Here is a 17482-nt window from a genome sequence, read left to right as displayed (position 1 = left end):
AGCTTTTTTAGACATTTTAATACAGAAATGTTTAAGAATGGTAGTCCACTGTGTCCTTTTTATTAAAATAGAAAAACTAATAATAACTTCTAAAGTATTTCAAGTTGCAGTAACCAGTTCTGGAGAGACATAGTTGATCGTTGAGTTTCATTCCCAGGTCGTGAAATACTGACATTTGGAAATGACACTCAACAGTCTCCTGTTACAGGCTAGATTTTCCAAAGCCTGAAAACAGAGCAAAGAGGAGGTACAGATGTCTTGTTTCTCTCAGAGTACTTGAATTACATAATGCTTAAAGGTTATTAAGGAACTTTTGCCCATTGACACGAAAAATAGACGTGCTGCCCTAGCTTTAATGATTAATATATCAGATAACAAACATGCTATGGAAATTTTCCAGATTGATTGACAAAAATAGAAAAAGAGACTCACCATATGCTTCTAGCCTTGGAGAAAGTCTTGTCCACTCTGTAAAGAAAACAAAAATACAGGGATAAAGGTACAGCTATTATTAACAGTGCTACTTAAATATGTTTTACCTTCAAGTTAAAACACATGTCATGACATGCTGGTTGTCTTTGTGTTGTGTTAATCTGTGTCATAAACAACTACAACTGACAATTGATTGGAAATTGCCAAAAACCTTCTTAGAAGTCATACTTTCAAAGTCTGTAAAACAACAAAAGATGAGGAACTCGATATTTAAAGTTGACTAAATCCTAACAACTCCACAAAAGCACTACAATTCTACTTTAAATTGTCATATTAGCAAGAACGATGCAACAAATTGCAGTAGCACCAGGTGTACTGAATCCTACACTCACTGCTAGTTTCCACGCTCTTGTCTGCATCTAAGTTGTCCCAGACTAATTTAAGTGTGGAAAGTACAGAGGGATAATGGCCCATCCTTTCCACTCACAGAGTCCACTGAACTGAGAGAGGTTGGTTATGCAGTGGGCTGGGTTACCCTGAAATAACTCCCGCCATCTGTTGAAGTAGCATTTCCAAGGATGAAAGGATGATTACTAGCCTCGCGTTTTCTGAGACAAAATGAATCCTGTGCTGGTTTGAATCCGCACTATGAGGCTCATTACTCACTGTCAGTTAAGAATAAACTATCATCTGTCCTTAAGTCACTCTGGATGAGGAGATTTGAACTGTAATCACTCAAAACAATAACAGACAATGCCGTGTTGGGAACAGCTCAGCTGAGAATGCAGGACGCTGTTTCTGCCAATAGATGGCACTGTGTGTGTGCAGGAAAACCTCATGTATGAACAGGTGAAATCCATGAAACACTTTCCCTCTGCTCATTAACCAGAAAGCCATTTATCATGATATTTAAGTCCATAAGGCACCCTGACACACAAAGAGGACCAAATATGACCAAATTCTTCCAATCAGAGAGTATCACAATCATAAACACACATCACAACTTCTCTTGGGATGCAGCACTTGACTAACAAAGTGGTGATACTGATAACTGTTGCTCCACAGCACAGAGAATGACTCATGGCTGCAGGCCTGTCTCCTGTGATAGCTGCTGGGGGTGACACAGGGAAAAGGGAATGTTTAGTATGTCTCTCAGGCCTCCTGCAGCTGCCTTACACTGACCCCTCGGAAATTCTCTGGATTCTCAGAATAGCACAGAGGTAACGCATAATACAAAAAATCCTGTGAGGATGAATTTCGGTAGTTTTGTCCCCTTGCTGTTGGCCCTGTCTCCTATGACTGCGTGTCCGGTTTTATCCCGCAAGCCAAAGCTGCTGATGTCTACCCTGTGCCTCCCTGCAGTCCCACCGGAGTTCAGACCTCTTACTCATCTTCCCCTGGACATGATTAGTTTGCATGACACATCAACACCCGAAGGATCAAACAACCAATTCTGGAAAGAGAAGTGACTCTTCCTGTATCAGAAATATGGGTAAAAAAAAAAACAAGACTAAGGGTCTGCAGGCATGCTCATAGCTCTGTGCGCCTCTACTTAGGCACAGTGGTGCTCTGAGCTGAATGCTAATGTCAGCATGCTAACATTCTTACAATGACAATGTGAAACTGCTGATGTTTAACAGGTGTAATGTTGACCATGTTCACCATCACAGTACATTCAGGTCACTGCTGGCCAGCTGAGTGGTATATGATGACCATTCCTGTGCTCTAATAGTTGTTGCAGCAGTTTTTGGATTGATACCATTTATGGACACAGATTTGGTGCAAAATTTAACCATTTTTGACCACTGATTTGACAATTATTGTCAATATACCTAAGAAAGTCATACATTGTCTGAATGCTACAGGTTTCTAGTTTGCGGTGTCAGTTTCATGAGGTTGTGATTATCCTTGAGGTCACAATAGGTCACTTTATACAGTGGGGTCAAGTTTCACTACAATTAAAAGGCTCCTACAGGGACTAACATTGTAAAGTATATTAATACAGGAATGCAGTATGCAGGAATATTCAAATAGACTGCTTGCAAAAGATTGCATGTATTTTGTCCCAAACTGCATTGGACGAGCATAAAATGGCCATGTCTGTAAAGGGGACGCTCTTGGGTAACCATGAAACCCATTTTCATTCTGATATCTTGAGGTGAAAAACCAAGGGACCCCTTTGAAAAGGGCCATGCCAGTTTTTACTTAGATGAAATTTAACCTAACTTTAGAGCATTATATAGGCCCCTTCCCAAGAAGCTGGCATGACGTCATCAGTACCAATGGATTGTAGGGCTGTGCTATATTGTATTGCTCGGAATATATCATCATAACTTTTTCATAATAACCAAAATTCACGTTGTGATAATTCTTGGTGTTGCTGTGTTACAGACAGCAACAATAAGTGTGGCTGAAAATATCATTGCTACAGTCTCCACAGTGGAGGAGTTGGTTCCAAAGGGGGTCAATTTCAGTGCAAGAAGAATGTAATAACAAAAGGGGGCATTACAAAAAAACTAATTTCAACACCTCAAGCAAAAGTACGTGGATAAGTACGAGGAGAGCCAAAAATCCTGTGAAGTTCTAAACCAAAAATATTTTTCAGTATTCTGTCATTGTAAAGAATATTATTATTGCAGAAAACAAATATCGTGACATTATTTTAGGATCATATTGCCCACACTTAATGGAATCTCTAGGTTGTCTAGTTACATGTAACACCAGTCAAAACATTTCCTTCAAAACCACAAATGTCAGCTTCTGAAGTCATTAGGACACATCATCAGAGAACCAGGAATGTCTGTACAAAAGATATTTCACAGGAGAAGTGAAAACTTTGACACGCTGGTAGTGGAAGTGGATCACAGTCAGTGGATCACCAAAGTCATTAGGATTCATCCTCTAGGCACCAAATGCCATGGCAATGTATTTACATGTATACATGACCAACACTGCCATCCCCAGAGTCATAACAATAGAAACTGGCTAAAAATAAAAAGATAATCCCATGAGTCAGGCTCCTGTTTTCATTCATGTAAAGAAAGACCTATACGTTTCACTGATTACGAGAAACCCCCAAAGAGGTAATATTAGGACCAAAAGTAAAAAAAAAAAAAGATTGTACTTCCTCTTTTGCAGTGAGAAATTCTAAAAAGATAAATGAAAGTGTAAAACTTCCTCCTTCCCAGAAAACAGTGTTAGTGAGAGGAAACAGGCCCTGGGGGGGTTTGTTTGTTCACTGTAGTGTGGAGTCACGAATCAACAGTCTTGTGTTGTTACAGTAGGTTGTCGCCTGATTCCCCTCAGTGCGGAAGATCACTCATCATTTTCGATCGCAGGCTTCCATGTGACACATAATGTCACTGAGATGGATTCTGTGGTGCGGTTTTATCTCAAATCTACCGCCGGTGTTGATTTCACAGAGCCTGACGGACACGTGTGTGCAGATAAATCAGAACTCCACCTTAAGTGGAATGCATACTGGTCCTTGGGAGAGAGCCAAAACACTTATGGGCTGTCGGCTGTGCTCTTGCGAAGCTGAGTGTGAGGAGGGGAAAGCTGTTTTCATATACTGCATCACTAAGAATAACATTTTCTAAACCTCATCCTGTGCTGCTCACCCATTCTCAGGTTTCACGGAATTCTTATAAAATGAAATCAACCAGGGTGTGTCCACATTATTGGATAAAGGCTCCGAACTGAGACACCAAAACCAATACAGGAAATCTGCAATAAAATGTACCCTCAGCTACAAAACAGAACGTGACACCAAAGAGCCCGCTTATCAGGATAGTGGGATACGTAAGGGATAAATTTGTCAAAGATGTGTTAAAATGATCAAATAAACAAGCTCTTCTCTTTTCTTGTGCTAAGCAGCTAAAACATGTGCCTACATAAGTACACGAAAACTAAAATACCTGTCTCGCTTATCATACTAAATGCTAAAGAAGGGTTATGTAAGCTGTCTGATGACAGAAAATAAGGTTGTTTACAGATAGTAGCTGACAAAAGAAAGTGAACGAACTGTAGGAGCTACAGGAGTATCTGCTTGCCTAAATAACACTCACTTTATATCCAAGAATTTTGTGCAAGCTAACCAAATAGTTTTCTTGCCTAAATCTATCCACCCAACCCAAATACTTCTGGTGCCCAGGCCTACCCAAACTGCAAGCCAAGAGTATTTGTGCAAGAGTTTCACAAATCTAAGGTTCTCTTCTCAACACGACCTACACCATCTAGAGCCAGTGTTTGGTTTGTAATAAATGGGATAATGTACGGCGAACGGGTCATTATTGCAGCAGGGTCCTGTACTATCCTGTCAATGTTTATTTTGTAATAATGACCTGTACATTATCCCTTATATATTTGTCACATATTCTGCCAAAAGATCCCCATAAATCACACTGGACCTTTAAGTCAGTTAAAAGAATCACAAAATAAATCTGTCATACACCCAACAATTATTCAGTTACCTATTCCCATCATAAATAAACACAATTCAAACGGAGCAACATTCCACTACTAAGGCAAAGCATACCTGACAGAGCAGGACAGCACACAGATACAGACAAAGCAGCAGAGCTGAAAACAGCGACGTGAAAAACTCTCAGCCTTATCAGCAACACAAAGAATATTCTGTCCCTCTCTGACAGAACAACGGCTGGAGTGGACAAAAGTAGGCTATTACAAATTTGCCTGTGCTAATGCATTTGTGGGCTGTGAGTCATATTTGCACATTCTAATCTCACAGTGAAAACAGAGCGTGTGGCCTAGTTTTTTTCATTATTTTAAAAAAGACTAAATGAACCAGCGCATTTACGAACGCAACAAATTACAGCTCAGCAGGTGGTAGCCAACTACGGGCAATTTTTTTTTCATACTTCTTCTACACTCTCAGCTAGGTATCAACCACGAGCTGGTTTCCATGGGAACAAACATTGGAGAGGGATAAGAGGGCTCAAGGCGGGTCCTATAGAAACCCTAGGCCATCACTGTGTCAGCAGCCGTGACAATTAATTCATTCAACTTAATCTGACTTTAAGCAGAGTTCCTAATTTCTTAATTTCCTCCCGACTAAACTTTTAAAAATGGTCTTCTGTGGTACATATCAAGTCAGCAACACCGCTTGTGGCAAGTAGGTCAACAGACAGGGCTGAGGAGTCAGCCCAGAGGAAATCCAGCTTAAAGAAAGAAAGTTTGTTGTTCAGCTACCAGGACCTCATGAAACCATACATAAGAAGCAAAAATTCAGGATTACTCAGCTGGAGAAAAACACAAGTTAAATTATCTTTCAAGGTTTGGGACTATACATGAATGATCACATCAGCTGTTCAAAATGGCCTTTCAGTATTTAACTTTCCAGATGCTTACTGGTTATTAAGCTTTCATCCAGTAGAAAAAAAACACTTTTTAAATAAGAGCCATGGTGTTGTGGAGCTGATGCAGAAAACACGATCCCAGTGAACCCAGCTTGAGAGAAATTATTCCCCTTCCCTATTGCTAAAATAAATTCTGGTGGAGTCACAGTCAGTGTTACACCCAGTTCACCCAGCACGAGTACAGAGCATGCTGACTGAAGACCTTCATCAGCATCCAGTTCTGGGCTTAACACTCTGCAACCCAAACAGGGCTGAAAAGGGCACGTAGCCCACCTGTGGTATAAAGAATACAGCTTTGGTTTAAATTTCACACTCTCTGCCATTGTTTTAAACTATTATTGCATTAAAGACCACCAGTGTTGGGTAGTAATGCATTCCTTAGTAATATATTACAGTAATATTATTACTTTACCCAGTAACAGGTAATGTAAGGGATTATGATTTCTAATTATTTAATGATGGTTGTAATTATTTTACAGTTACTATTTCAAGTAACTTTGAGTTACTGAGTTACCGTTTGACCTAGATAGGCTACCTTATGATGATGTGTATGTGCGGCAGGTCGGGGCAGCCAAAAGCTGCTCGCCAAAAAGTTAAACAAAGTCTGAGGGGGAAGAAGAAAGCCATACTTTCCACAGGTGGAAGTACATTATTTTGTGTTTGGCTAGCTCAAGAGAAAATATGCAGTGATGGAATCAAATCTGAAGGCCAAACTTAGAGAGGCTGACTTTGTTTCCACCACAGCGGACATCTGGACAGATAACAACAAAAGCTTTCAGGGTGTTAACAGTTCACTGGATCAGCAGTTCAACTTTGGAGCGCAACAAGGCCGCCAACTAGGTACAAAAGTAATATAGAAATATAAGGAGTAATCTAATGAATTAGTTTTGATACCAAGTAATAAATGGTATTATTACTTTTAAAAGGAGTAACAAGTAAAAAGTAACTTATTACACTTCCCGAGTAACACAGTGAACACTGAAGCCCACTTAGGTTCAACTGGAGTTAGAGATCTGTGAGGCTGTACTGAAGCACTTTTGTGCTTTGAGCTAAATGCTAATGTCAGCATGTTGACATTTTTGCAATGCATAATGACTTATGCGCCTCCTCTTGGTTCTTTTTTCAGGCTTTAGAAAATCGAGGCTGTAAAAGGACACTTTGGTGAGTCACAAGTTATTTCAGAGAGAGGGCATTCCTATTGCAGGGTTTCCCCCAGTGAAATACAAGCACAGTGGCCCAAAAGGCCCAAAAGGCCCAAACTGACCCCCCAACTGGGCCAAAACATCAGGGGGTTTTTATTTTTGGGGAAAGAGTTTTAAGATGCTTTTTAAACAACTGTTTCAGTGGGGCAGCTCAGTTGGAAACATATATGTTTGTAAAGCTCACCAGCAATATCTGTTGGTTAAAACATGAACGCTTAAAGAGCAGATTCCTCCTGGTGAAAGATCTTGTAGTTGGTGGCCTCCTGTATCTGATCATTCATGTAGTGAGCCAAGCTCAACAACTTCAAGGCCCATGATTACAAGGCGGCGAGTTGCATATTGTGAACGGCACTGTGATCTGCGGCTTTGAAAGTCATTTAGTGTGGCCTTGGTTTTAATGCTGCCATCAGTCTGCCGCTGGCCCATGCTGGGCCCCCCATCAAAAAGACACATGGCCACCAGCCTCTATCAAAAGATTCTCGCCACCGAGCCTAACAGCTTTGCTGGAGAAATCCTATATTGGCTGCCCTATACATGCTGTTGTCTGTGCACTTCCCTAAAGATGATGAGAGCCTGATTCAATGGTGGAAAATCCTGCAGAAAATCCTGCAACTTGTGGTTAATTGCCAATAACTCCTATGCCTAAAACAGCTTATACATGAACATGTCCTGGCTCCACACTGGCTCCTTATGTTCAATGCCACAGTGTTTGCATCTACAAATGGCAAAGAGGCATGATGACAAACAGTGGGAATAACTTTTGAGTGGGGACAGTGGTGTGCGTTTGTGTCTGTGTCTGTGTGTTGTAGCTGCCTCTGAAGCCCGAGGCATTCTGCTGTAGGAACGCAAAGTGCTGGAGTGGCATCTTTGAGAAGACGAGTTGTGACGAGAGGGACCGGATCCTTCTGAAGGCTTAGGCTGTGGAGAGCGGACCCTATGAGGCGTGAGGGTTCGCAGGGCAACAGACTCCATTTGCTGCCCTTCCAAAATGATAAAAGGCAGCAGAGAGAGTAGCGGAAGGCTTTTCATGGGTTTGCACAGGTTTTGTCTACTGCAGCTTTAAGGGATCATCAAAATTATTACAATTCATCATGAGGGGACATAAATGTGTGTACAAAACGTCATGGCAATCCATCCAATAGTTGTCAAGATATTTCACTGAAATTCAAACACCTGCCCATAGAGGTTGAGGAAAGGCCAGGGATCAACAAAGTCTGGTTGAACGTCTGTGCAAAATGTAATGGCAATGCATCACATAGTTGTTGAGCTATTTCAGCCTGGACCAGTTTTGGACCAATCAACAGGCCGACATTTGTTCAGCAAAGGTGGATGCCTGGATGATTACAGTACGAGAGCCTATTCAGTTTATTCTGAATGAGCTCTTTCTCACATTAACACCTACATACAGTAAACACCAATTCTGGCTCTGCAGTTTGCCATTCATTATGCTTCAGGATAGGAACTGTCAAAAATATATACACAGAGACACACAAAAGGCTGTAAGCAACCCTGAACAATATCTTCATATACAACACCCAGAGTAGTAACAAAAAACAACTGTCAAACAATACTGAACGTGACCCAATCTAGACTGTATACTGTATCTCGACCCAGTGTGGACTGAATGAGCCCATTGACAGAGAAATGAAGTGGTTGAATGTCCTCATTTAGCTACAGTACAGTAGGATACAGTGTATACAAAGACACATACACACACTGGTACCACAGCTATGCTGACTGCTATACTAGGCAATGTGGTATCTATCACATCCAGCCAACAAAAAAATCTAATAGGTCTAATATGTTTTCTGTTGTCATGGAGTGTAATGCCATTAAATTTGAGTATGATTTTAATGTCTGCTGTAATCTTATGCATGGCCCGCAAGAACACAAACATTATTATCTCTGCCAAATGTAAGCCTGGAGGGGATCATGCGCTGATCAAGCGGTGGTCATGTCCTACATCTCTCCGTCTTTCATAAGGCGTCCACTGGTACCAACCATGTCATGTCATAAATAACATTCCAAAGTTAGGTTATGTTTTTGCGAGGGAAAAACTGGCAAAATCCATGCAGTTTTTTTTTTGTATGCAGTATAAGTTATTTTTACTTATTCTAAAAATGGTGTATTTGAATATTTCTGCATACTGGGGCCTATAAACAGTAATGGAATTGCATAACTGGAAAGCTGAGACTCTAGTGGATTAGCTTTGAAGAGAGCTGGATCCTATGGTCTGTGAAGGAAGACCACTTTTTGTAAACTGAACATGATAGTGGTTACTTGTTGGGATTAAATTCAGGTACTAGGTGCGATCTAATTATCTGAATAGCCACAACTTCTGTTGCTTGTAATATTCAATAAATAAGAATGTTTAAATTGAGAAGTTTGGACTCCTTGGTTACAAAACACTATTCTAAGCATTTTAAAGAAAACTGAGATTATATCACACAAAAACACCTGCATATATCTAGATAAGAAAACTTATATTATACTATTCTATTCTATACTATACTTATGCTCCAACATCTGCTGCCAAAAGTGTGCACTGAGTGCAGTGTCACTAATAGAGTGACACTGTAATGGCAATATGACAAGGTATTAATTATTTTATATGATGGTTCCAGCTCTTAACTCACAGGATTAACCATTTTCCAAACACATGTTAGTCAGGTCTCAGTAATTCTGTAACTCTAACTTGGGAATTTGTTTGTAGTTTTGTGAGTTTCAGTCCTTGTTTCCTGATGTTACTTTTCTCCAGTTACACTTCTCTTTCACAATCTGCTCTCTGTTGCTGTACCATTACAGCTTCAATTAAGTCCATTACTGTGTTAATATACAGTTAAAGCAAACTGTTTAGCTGCTTCACATGAAAAGCTTTTCACCAGTGAACCACTGGGGGCTTTTTTATTAGAGCTACAGGAATTGCTGACGTTTACAGGTGAGTGATTCACTGTGAGCTGTTTGTCTGATTAAATCTGAGGTACATCAAGATAGAAACATTTTTGGTAAATGGTTTGTGCACATGTAGCCACAAGTGAACTGGTTAGGTGAAGATGAGAAAGTGATATGTTTTCCCATTACTATCATTGTTTTCATCTTGAGTGTGTGCGTGTGTGTTTGTGTTTGTGTGTGATCATAGCAAAATGCAGTCCTTCCTATTGTAGTGGGAACTACCACAGAAGTGGTTTTGGGTGCTTTGCCAGGTAATTATTTGTCTGTCTGGTATGCAGTTGAAATAAAAATGAAGGCAAAGTTCAATGATGGGTGTGGTCCGATCAATGAGTAATAAGTACAAATGTAATAACTTAGTAATGACGACTGAGTACTCACGAGATTAAACATCAACGCACTGACAGGCACTGTGGCTGCTGTGAATTTATCACAGGGTGGCTTCTTGTAGCTGGTGTTATTTTGTGATCAAAACTAGTGCTGAAACTAATGATTATTTTTTTTATTAATGTCTAATCTGCCAATTATTAACTGAGTCATCATTTACTCTATAAATTGTCAGAAAATTGTGAAAAATGCTCAACCCACTTCCAGGAGCCCAGAGTGACATCTTCAGATTGTTTATTTTGTTCAACCAGCACTCCACACCCCAAAGACTCTTCATTTACATTTTCATTTTCATAAATGACACAGAAAAGCAGCAAACCCTTGCATTTAAGAATGTGGAACAGTTTTCGTGGAAAATGATTGAAATGATTATGAAATTGAAATGAAATGATTAATGTATTATCAACATAGTAAGCAATATAATTTTTTTTGATTGATACAGTCACAGTAAAACTGTCTGACATGACTGCAGCAACACATCTGTTTGGAGCAGGCTAATATGCATGTATGGGGGCACAGGGGGCTTAGAAAGTACAAGTCTATAATAAAAATCCCTTCCGTTGTTATAACTGAGCAAAAATAAGTTAACGATTGGTAGCCCCATGAGCATTAGATAATTAACTGCAGCTCACCCAGTGCCTTCCCACCCCATTCTTCCCTGTGGATGGCTCGCTGCTGTGAATATGAATGTGAATGTGAATGTCAAAGTAAATATGCAAGGTGGACTTACTGAGTAGGCGATGAAGAGCCCTCTGGTTGCCCTACATCTCCTGTTTGTTTTGCCACTGCCCTTGGAAAGGTACTTGAATGGCCTCCTGTTCTCAAGTAGCACTGCCTTGCGGCATAATCATCTTTTGTCATGCAAACATTTGCTTTCGTCAAACAAAAGGACCCTCTCTGTGTTGCCTTGCTGTTGTCCATGGTGCAATATTCAATGCAGTAAGCCTTAGATACTAGATAATCAAAAATCAAACAGATAGACGACGCTCTGGGATTATTTCAAGCAGCATTAGATGTAAAAATAAATGTCTAAAAAAAGGTTCAAAGTAAAAGCTTAAATTCTTGCCATGATGATGCAGCTTATCTAGCCTTTTTGTTAAAGTCACAAACTACACAAAAACTTCCAAAGATGGTTAACTAGTGAGATAAATTTAATTGTTATAACATATTCACACAGTAGCTGCAGTTACACGGACAATATTCCTTCTTCTTGATTGAAATCATTCTGATCAGATATTCCAACTGTTTACATGAAAGCCAAGTAAAGTAATCCAATACCATGTGCATTTAAATGCCCCAAAGCATTTAATCAGAATATATAACTAACATTTCTGACATGTGCAACACAGTTTGACCTGGGTGAAGTGTCTAACCTGAGGGAACCATAACAGAAAAAAGAAAAAAAGTGGTTCCACCTGTTTCCAGTGGTTTTTGACTTGATCGATGGTTTGATTGATAGTAGCTTTGTTCAGCTTTTCAAACACTTGTTTGAACACCTTGTTATTTTGTGCCTTTCGATAAATGAGGCGTTCGACAATCCTTATATCTTTTTAAGTCTCCAACAAAATCAGCTCTATCAACCACAGGCCAATTTTGTTAATGTTATTAATCAAGTACTGCTTGTCTATTTAACAAAGAGAACAGACTTTTTCACACAGTCTGCCCTCTTGTTTACTTGAACAAATGACATTTCTAAATCAGCTGACCAGAGAATTCCAACTTCACGCTCAGATTTCAAAACAATGTGTGTCTTTCCACTCGGTTGTTTTTGAACAGGATTGATACGCTGCATTCTTATGGGACACTACAACATACAACATTATTGTTCATGCTGCCTGAATGTCATGCCACTGAGGTTACGAAGACAACGTTCAGCTTATTCCAGACACAGGTCATAGCTCTATGTTTGTTTATTTCATGGTTAAACAGTGTATGAGGAGACAGTCATTCTATATAGTAGCTACAGTATGTTTTGTGTGACACAACAGGCATGTAAGATCAGTAAACAATGTAGTGGGGGTTTTCCGTTGGTAGTTTTGGCCACACTGAGTCAAACCATGCCATGCTGATGTGGATTTTCAGTTACTACTGTGACTACCAACACACAACCGAAATGGTCCATCTCCAGCGTGAGGCCAAAGTGCACCCAACCTCTTTCTAAGCAGGTTGCAATGACGTCTGGTCCACCACAGCCAACTCGTGATGACCTCCCTTCTCCCCCTCAAACAGGCATGTGTTGGGATACTCAAATCATGTCTGTGCAGCAGAGAAGAGAGAAAGACGTTTTGTGTGTTCAGCTCTCCATATTTTCAAATGAATCTCTGTGGGTTGAAGTTAAGTCTCTTTCCTGCATCACTATTTATACTTTCATGTATCTTGCTTTATTTTTCTGTTTCAAGTCCTTTCTTGCATGATTTTGCTGCTTCTTTTAAATAACAAAATAACGGGACTTTTATTGTGAAGAATTTATAGGAAATGAAACGTATTTAACCACCGTTTTACAGGCATTCGACGTGAGCCAAGCTCATCTTCAGTTAAAGGACATATCTTCCTGTGGGTAGCCCTGCTGTAATTGAGATGCAAATCCTTGCCGTGCTGGTCTGACGTGCCGAGTCAAACTGAGTCAAGCCGAGCCAGCACATGTGTATGGAAAAGGGGCTTAGGTCTTAAAAGTAGAAAGAACACTTTGAGATGTGTGTTTATAAAAAGGATATGAAAGCTCAGCATTGCAACATCATGGTCACATTTGACTTGGGAACATTTCTGCTTCCAAATTACAGTATCCAGTCAAAAGCCTGTAGTAACATAAAGAAAGGGATATAACCTAACCAAAGTGAAACAAAAACCTAACTCATAAGAACTCAAATTAAGTGGCAGCTCCATTAATATTTGATGCCGAAATTACAGAGCATGCTGGGTTAAAGAAAGACAGATCTGCAGAGAACAGAGGGGTTGCATTCCCTTCAGTGAATGCCAATTGATGCAGAGGGCAGAGTGTAATACAGCTCACCTGCTGATGTGAGCAATCAGACTGACCTATTGAAATGCCAAGTGGAATGGCATTCAAGGCCACTGCTAAACAGAAGAAAGAGAAGTATTTTGTTTCACATAGAAAGCTGATATGCTTCCCTCAACTGCTCCAGTACTTGGATGGAATAAACAATAAATGCTTAATCTAAACATCCTAAAAGTTTCATAATGCTTTATTTAACACTTACCCAGTTTCCTAATGACTTTTCAGCTTTGTGACACTCGTCCATGCAAGTTTTCTAGAGTGGCATCTCCTTTGCTAGCCTGGGAACCAGACGAATCTGCGAGCTCATGTTTTATTTGTTCTGACAGATGCGTCTGGTCCCCCACCTGCTCAGACAAATTGTCAGATCAAGCCGGACCAATCGCAACCGTTTATCTGATATGGGACAGGGTTGATACAATGACTGTACAGAGGGGTGTCATAAACAACCAAGATGGCTGCCACTGATGTGAAACGTTGACCATCCCATCTATTAAATAAGTATTACAAAAGCGGAATGTATATTTCTTCTAAAAGAACAAACAACTGCACTAAAAGTTTTTGATGATAAAAAGAAGTGTTTGCCATATTTCCAACAGGAATTGGTAAAAGTTTAAATTACTAACTGGCCTCATTGGGCTACGTCCCAAGGTCATATGTCATATATGCACTGATTGGTCACTGTGCCCATTGAACTGAGAGGTTCCAGATTAATTCACATTTGATTCACATATTGAATTAAAAAAAATGCTGCAAAAACAAACCAAGCAACCTATAAGTTTAACTTCTAACACTGACAAAGCTAATGCCCAACACAGCATGCTAACAGACATCCACAACATTGTCGTAGAACTAATTCAGGCCGAGGCTGCGTCACTCAAATCGCACTGGTAACAGCTGAATTAAAGATGAATCACAACCTGTTGCCCCCGGAGACAGGTTTATATCACTGGCCAGTCAAGTTGACTCTCCGGAAGTTGCACTAAACTAGCTAAAGACAATAATACATTGCAAATCAATTGATCACTTCAATACTGTCTCTATTTTCTGTATCATTAGTACTAAATTATAAAGTTCTTGCCAAGAAACTTATTAAGAAACATAAATGTACTCATACTGTATCTGTATCATCCACTACTGGATTTTATCCACTCTTGTTGTTCAACTGACTTGTATAAGCTTTTCACCACTATGTAGTCTTAAACTATTGTACAAACTGTATTATTTTATTATTCTAGGCTGCCTAACAACATCTTCAAATAATTAAATTACATTCTTTTAGAAAATTAAAAAATATGGCCCATGAAACGAACCAAAGTTCTCTCACATCCACAACCACTTCCCAGCATGACTGCCCGTAATGTCTGTGTATTAGTGTCTGTGGCTCCACCTGGCCAACAGCCCACACACACTGACAGCAATTACGGCTGTGGTCACTGTGCCAAAATCGACACCTAGCTATAACTACTGTCTCCACCGGTTGTTAGCTAATGGTGTATTTCCAGACTGTCTTGAGGCGCAGAAAAATATAGATATGCACAATTATCCCTGAGTGATGTCAGACATGCTGTTGCATTGTGGCACCTGTTCACCTTTTGGCCATTAACAAGCTCTTTGCTGACTGTGTGTCTACTGCTCAGTATCCTGTAAAGTCTGAAGTGAGACATATGAAAACACTGGGGACCTTGAGTGCCGACTGACAGCATACATGTAGAGTGTGTGTGCAGCGCTACCGGAGCCCCAGTAATACTTTCCTGTAACCTGCACCACACCTACTTTTCTGTGTTGATTTTGTCACCTTATCTTGTTTATGTGTTCTACATCTGAGAACTGCCATTGCTGCACAGAATGTAACCTTTAATGATTCACCATCAAGCACACAAACAGCAGCATTATCAGGTCAGATTCATGAGAAATAGCCAGAGAAATGACAACCGAGACATTAAAGACAAAAGCTGCTCTCATAAATATGATGGCATTCTAGTGCAAATGGCACAAACATGCAGGCAGCAACACAGACACAGAATCTGCACTGTCATCAAACAGGGAGACAGACACATTATACACTAACACACACACTAACAATCACATACAAGAGCTCTGTGTAGTGAAGAGGTTTAGTTGCCCCGCAAATAAAAAAAAACATATTCATTCTTACCCTCCATAGGCTCCAAAAGTGAAACTCCTCTTTCTCTGCGGCATGCCGGCTAATGGATAGCAGTGAGTCAGTCAACTCAGTGCTGAATGGAGCCAGCACTTGTGTCACTTACGCTGACTGAGCATGTGTGTGTGTGAGCCTGTGTGTGTGTGAATGTGTGTGTTTGTATGCTCTGCCTGCCGTCTGAGTTCCACTCCCGCAGCCTCGGCTAACGTGCCCTGCCTCTTCCTTGCTCACACGCCTCCTTCACAAACAGGGGGAGAGACGGCAAGAGGATGAGGGAGGGAAGGGAGGAAGAGGGGGGGAGGGGGCTGGAGTGAGTGAGGGCTGCTGACCATGCCAGTCTCCCAGGGAACCAGAGGAGTGTGGCAGCAGCAGCCCTTCTCACGTACATCTTCACTCTCATACATAAAGATTACAGACAACACAAATGGAGTTTATTTAAAATATGGTGTATTCACTAAAGACACACAGCTCTAACACAAGTCACAAATGTAAATTATTGTTTACCAGGGGTAGAAGTAACAAATTACAACTACTGAAATGACTGTAACTAAGTCATTTTTGGGGCACTTGTGCTTTTATGAGTTTTTTCAAGTCTGTACGTTTACTCTTACTTGAGAAGGCATTACACAACACACACAAGTAAACTGTGCCACTAGAGGTAAGGCGAGGTCATGAACTAATATGAATTGTTTTCTTCAGTTTTAAACAAACACCATAGCTCATGAAAATCTATCTTGACATGACTCAGGCAGAAATCATGTTCATGGATGAGGAAATATTAAAGTGTGATTCATGTTACCTTTAGTCACATTTGCCAATTTTTCCTTGAAGTTACAGCAACTAGCTAGGAAGTGTTTTTAGACACTTTAATGCAGAAATATTACATATTGTAGCTTTAAATATACCACAACAAGTTTTTTAACTAGTTATGCCTCTATATCACTTACATACCGGAAGAACCTGTATTTACATTTTCCCAGGCAACATAGCAGTAAATAGTAATTCGGCAGTTAACAGGGAAGAGGAGGAGATTTTTCTTGAGATAATTTTATTTTTGCTGTTCTATGTTGTGGTTATAGAGGCGGAAACACCACACTATGTAAAATGCTTGATTACTTTTAAAATCATAATCTACTACTGAGTAGACCTACAATATGGATTAATATTCAAACTTTTCATCTGTATTTTGGCAGCCAACAAGCCTTAACGGCCCAATGAACACCATGAAATATGGATAGGGATGTTCATGATTAAACATTATTCAGTTAATCGGTATGAAGAACTTAACCAATCAAAAATGTATTAATCAATAATTAATCGGTAGTCTAGAAATGACAGCAATTTTGCCTCATTTGACAGTGTTTTGCTTGGTAGAACCATTGGTTAAATGAACTCTAAATGTTAAAAAAAGATGAAAATCAGGGAAAAAATGTAAAAAGATATGCAATTTGTATCTTATAAACTGTTAATGATTAGCTAAGCGATTGTTTGCATTTTCAACTATCCATTAAGGAAAATGCACAAAATTTGCAACTTGCACATGGATGGAACAACAAAAGAAACTGGTGCTGCTGGTCTGGAGAGTGAATATATTAAGGAGAAACGGATACAGCGTTGGAGGCGGGCCTTCATTCATTCTTATGAGAGCTGCCTATAAAGCAGGAACACTAGAGGCGTCCTTTCAGCCATTTTAAAAAATAGCTGCAGGCAAAACGCTGGTGAGTTCTTGGCATTTTGAGAGTTTAATTTGAACAAGTCTTGCAACACTAGTTCTGCCTTTCTCTGTCACTGGAAGACAGCTGGTCAAACAAGCTGCAGACGTCACGCAAACAGTTCATCAATCTTCACAAATGTTCTAATCACAGAGCCTTGTTGCAGGTTAGCAGCTCCACTCATGTGTGCTGTACTCTAGATGATGACCTCTAAACAAGTTTTTTATCTGTTCATTCATCTCCCT

General features: G+C 40.0%; 1 protein-coding gene across 7 annotated transcripts in view; it reads right to left on the bottom strand.

Moving 5' to 3' along the window:
• The window catches only part of LOC146324901 (rap1 GTPase-activating protein 1-like), a 65817-nt gene extending 50118 nt beyond the window's left edge, over positions 1-15699 (bottom strand). For 4 of the 7 annotated variants that reach the window (XM_084720529.1, XM_084720533.1, XM_084720537.1 and 1 more), the window contains exons 1-2: positions 15520-15693; positions 433-468 (exon numbers count right to left, since the gene is read on the bottom strand). In XM_084720529.1, the coding sequence (XP_084576655.1) occupies positions 433-468; positions 15520-15563 (80 nt within the window). In that variant the 5' untranslated portion in view covers positions 15564-15693. Of the gene's footprint in view, positions 1-432; positions 469-824; positions 921-15519 lie in introns of those variants that run through there. The other 3 variants (XM_084720539.1, XM_084720532.1, XM_084720536.1) reach the window with 3 other exon arrangements.
• Between the last annotated feature and the right edge of the window lie 1783 nt (positions 15700-17482).

This window comes from Lutjanus erythropterus, chromosome 6 (assembly GCF_056507025.1).
Source record: "Lutjanus erythropterus isolate fLutEry1 chromosome 6, fLutEry1.hap2, whole genome shotgun sequence".
NCBI lineage: Eukaryota > Metazoa > Chordata > Actinopteri > Lutjaniformes > Lutjanidae > Lutjanus > Lutjanus erythropterus.
This window is presented reverse-complemented; position numbering and strand designations above follow the sequence as displayed.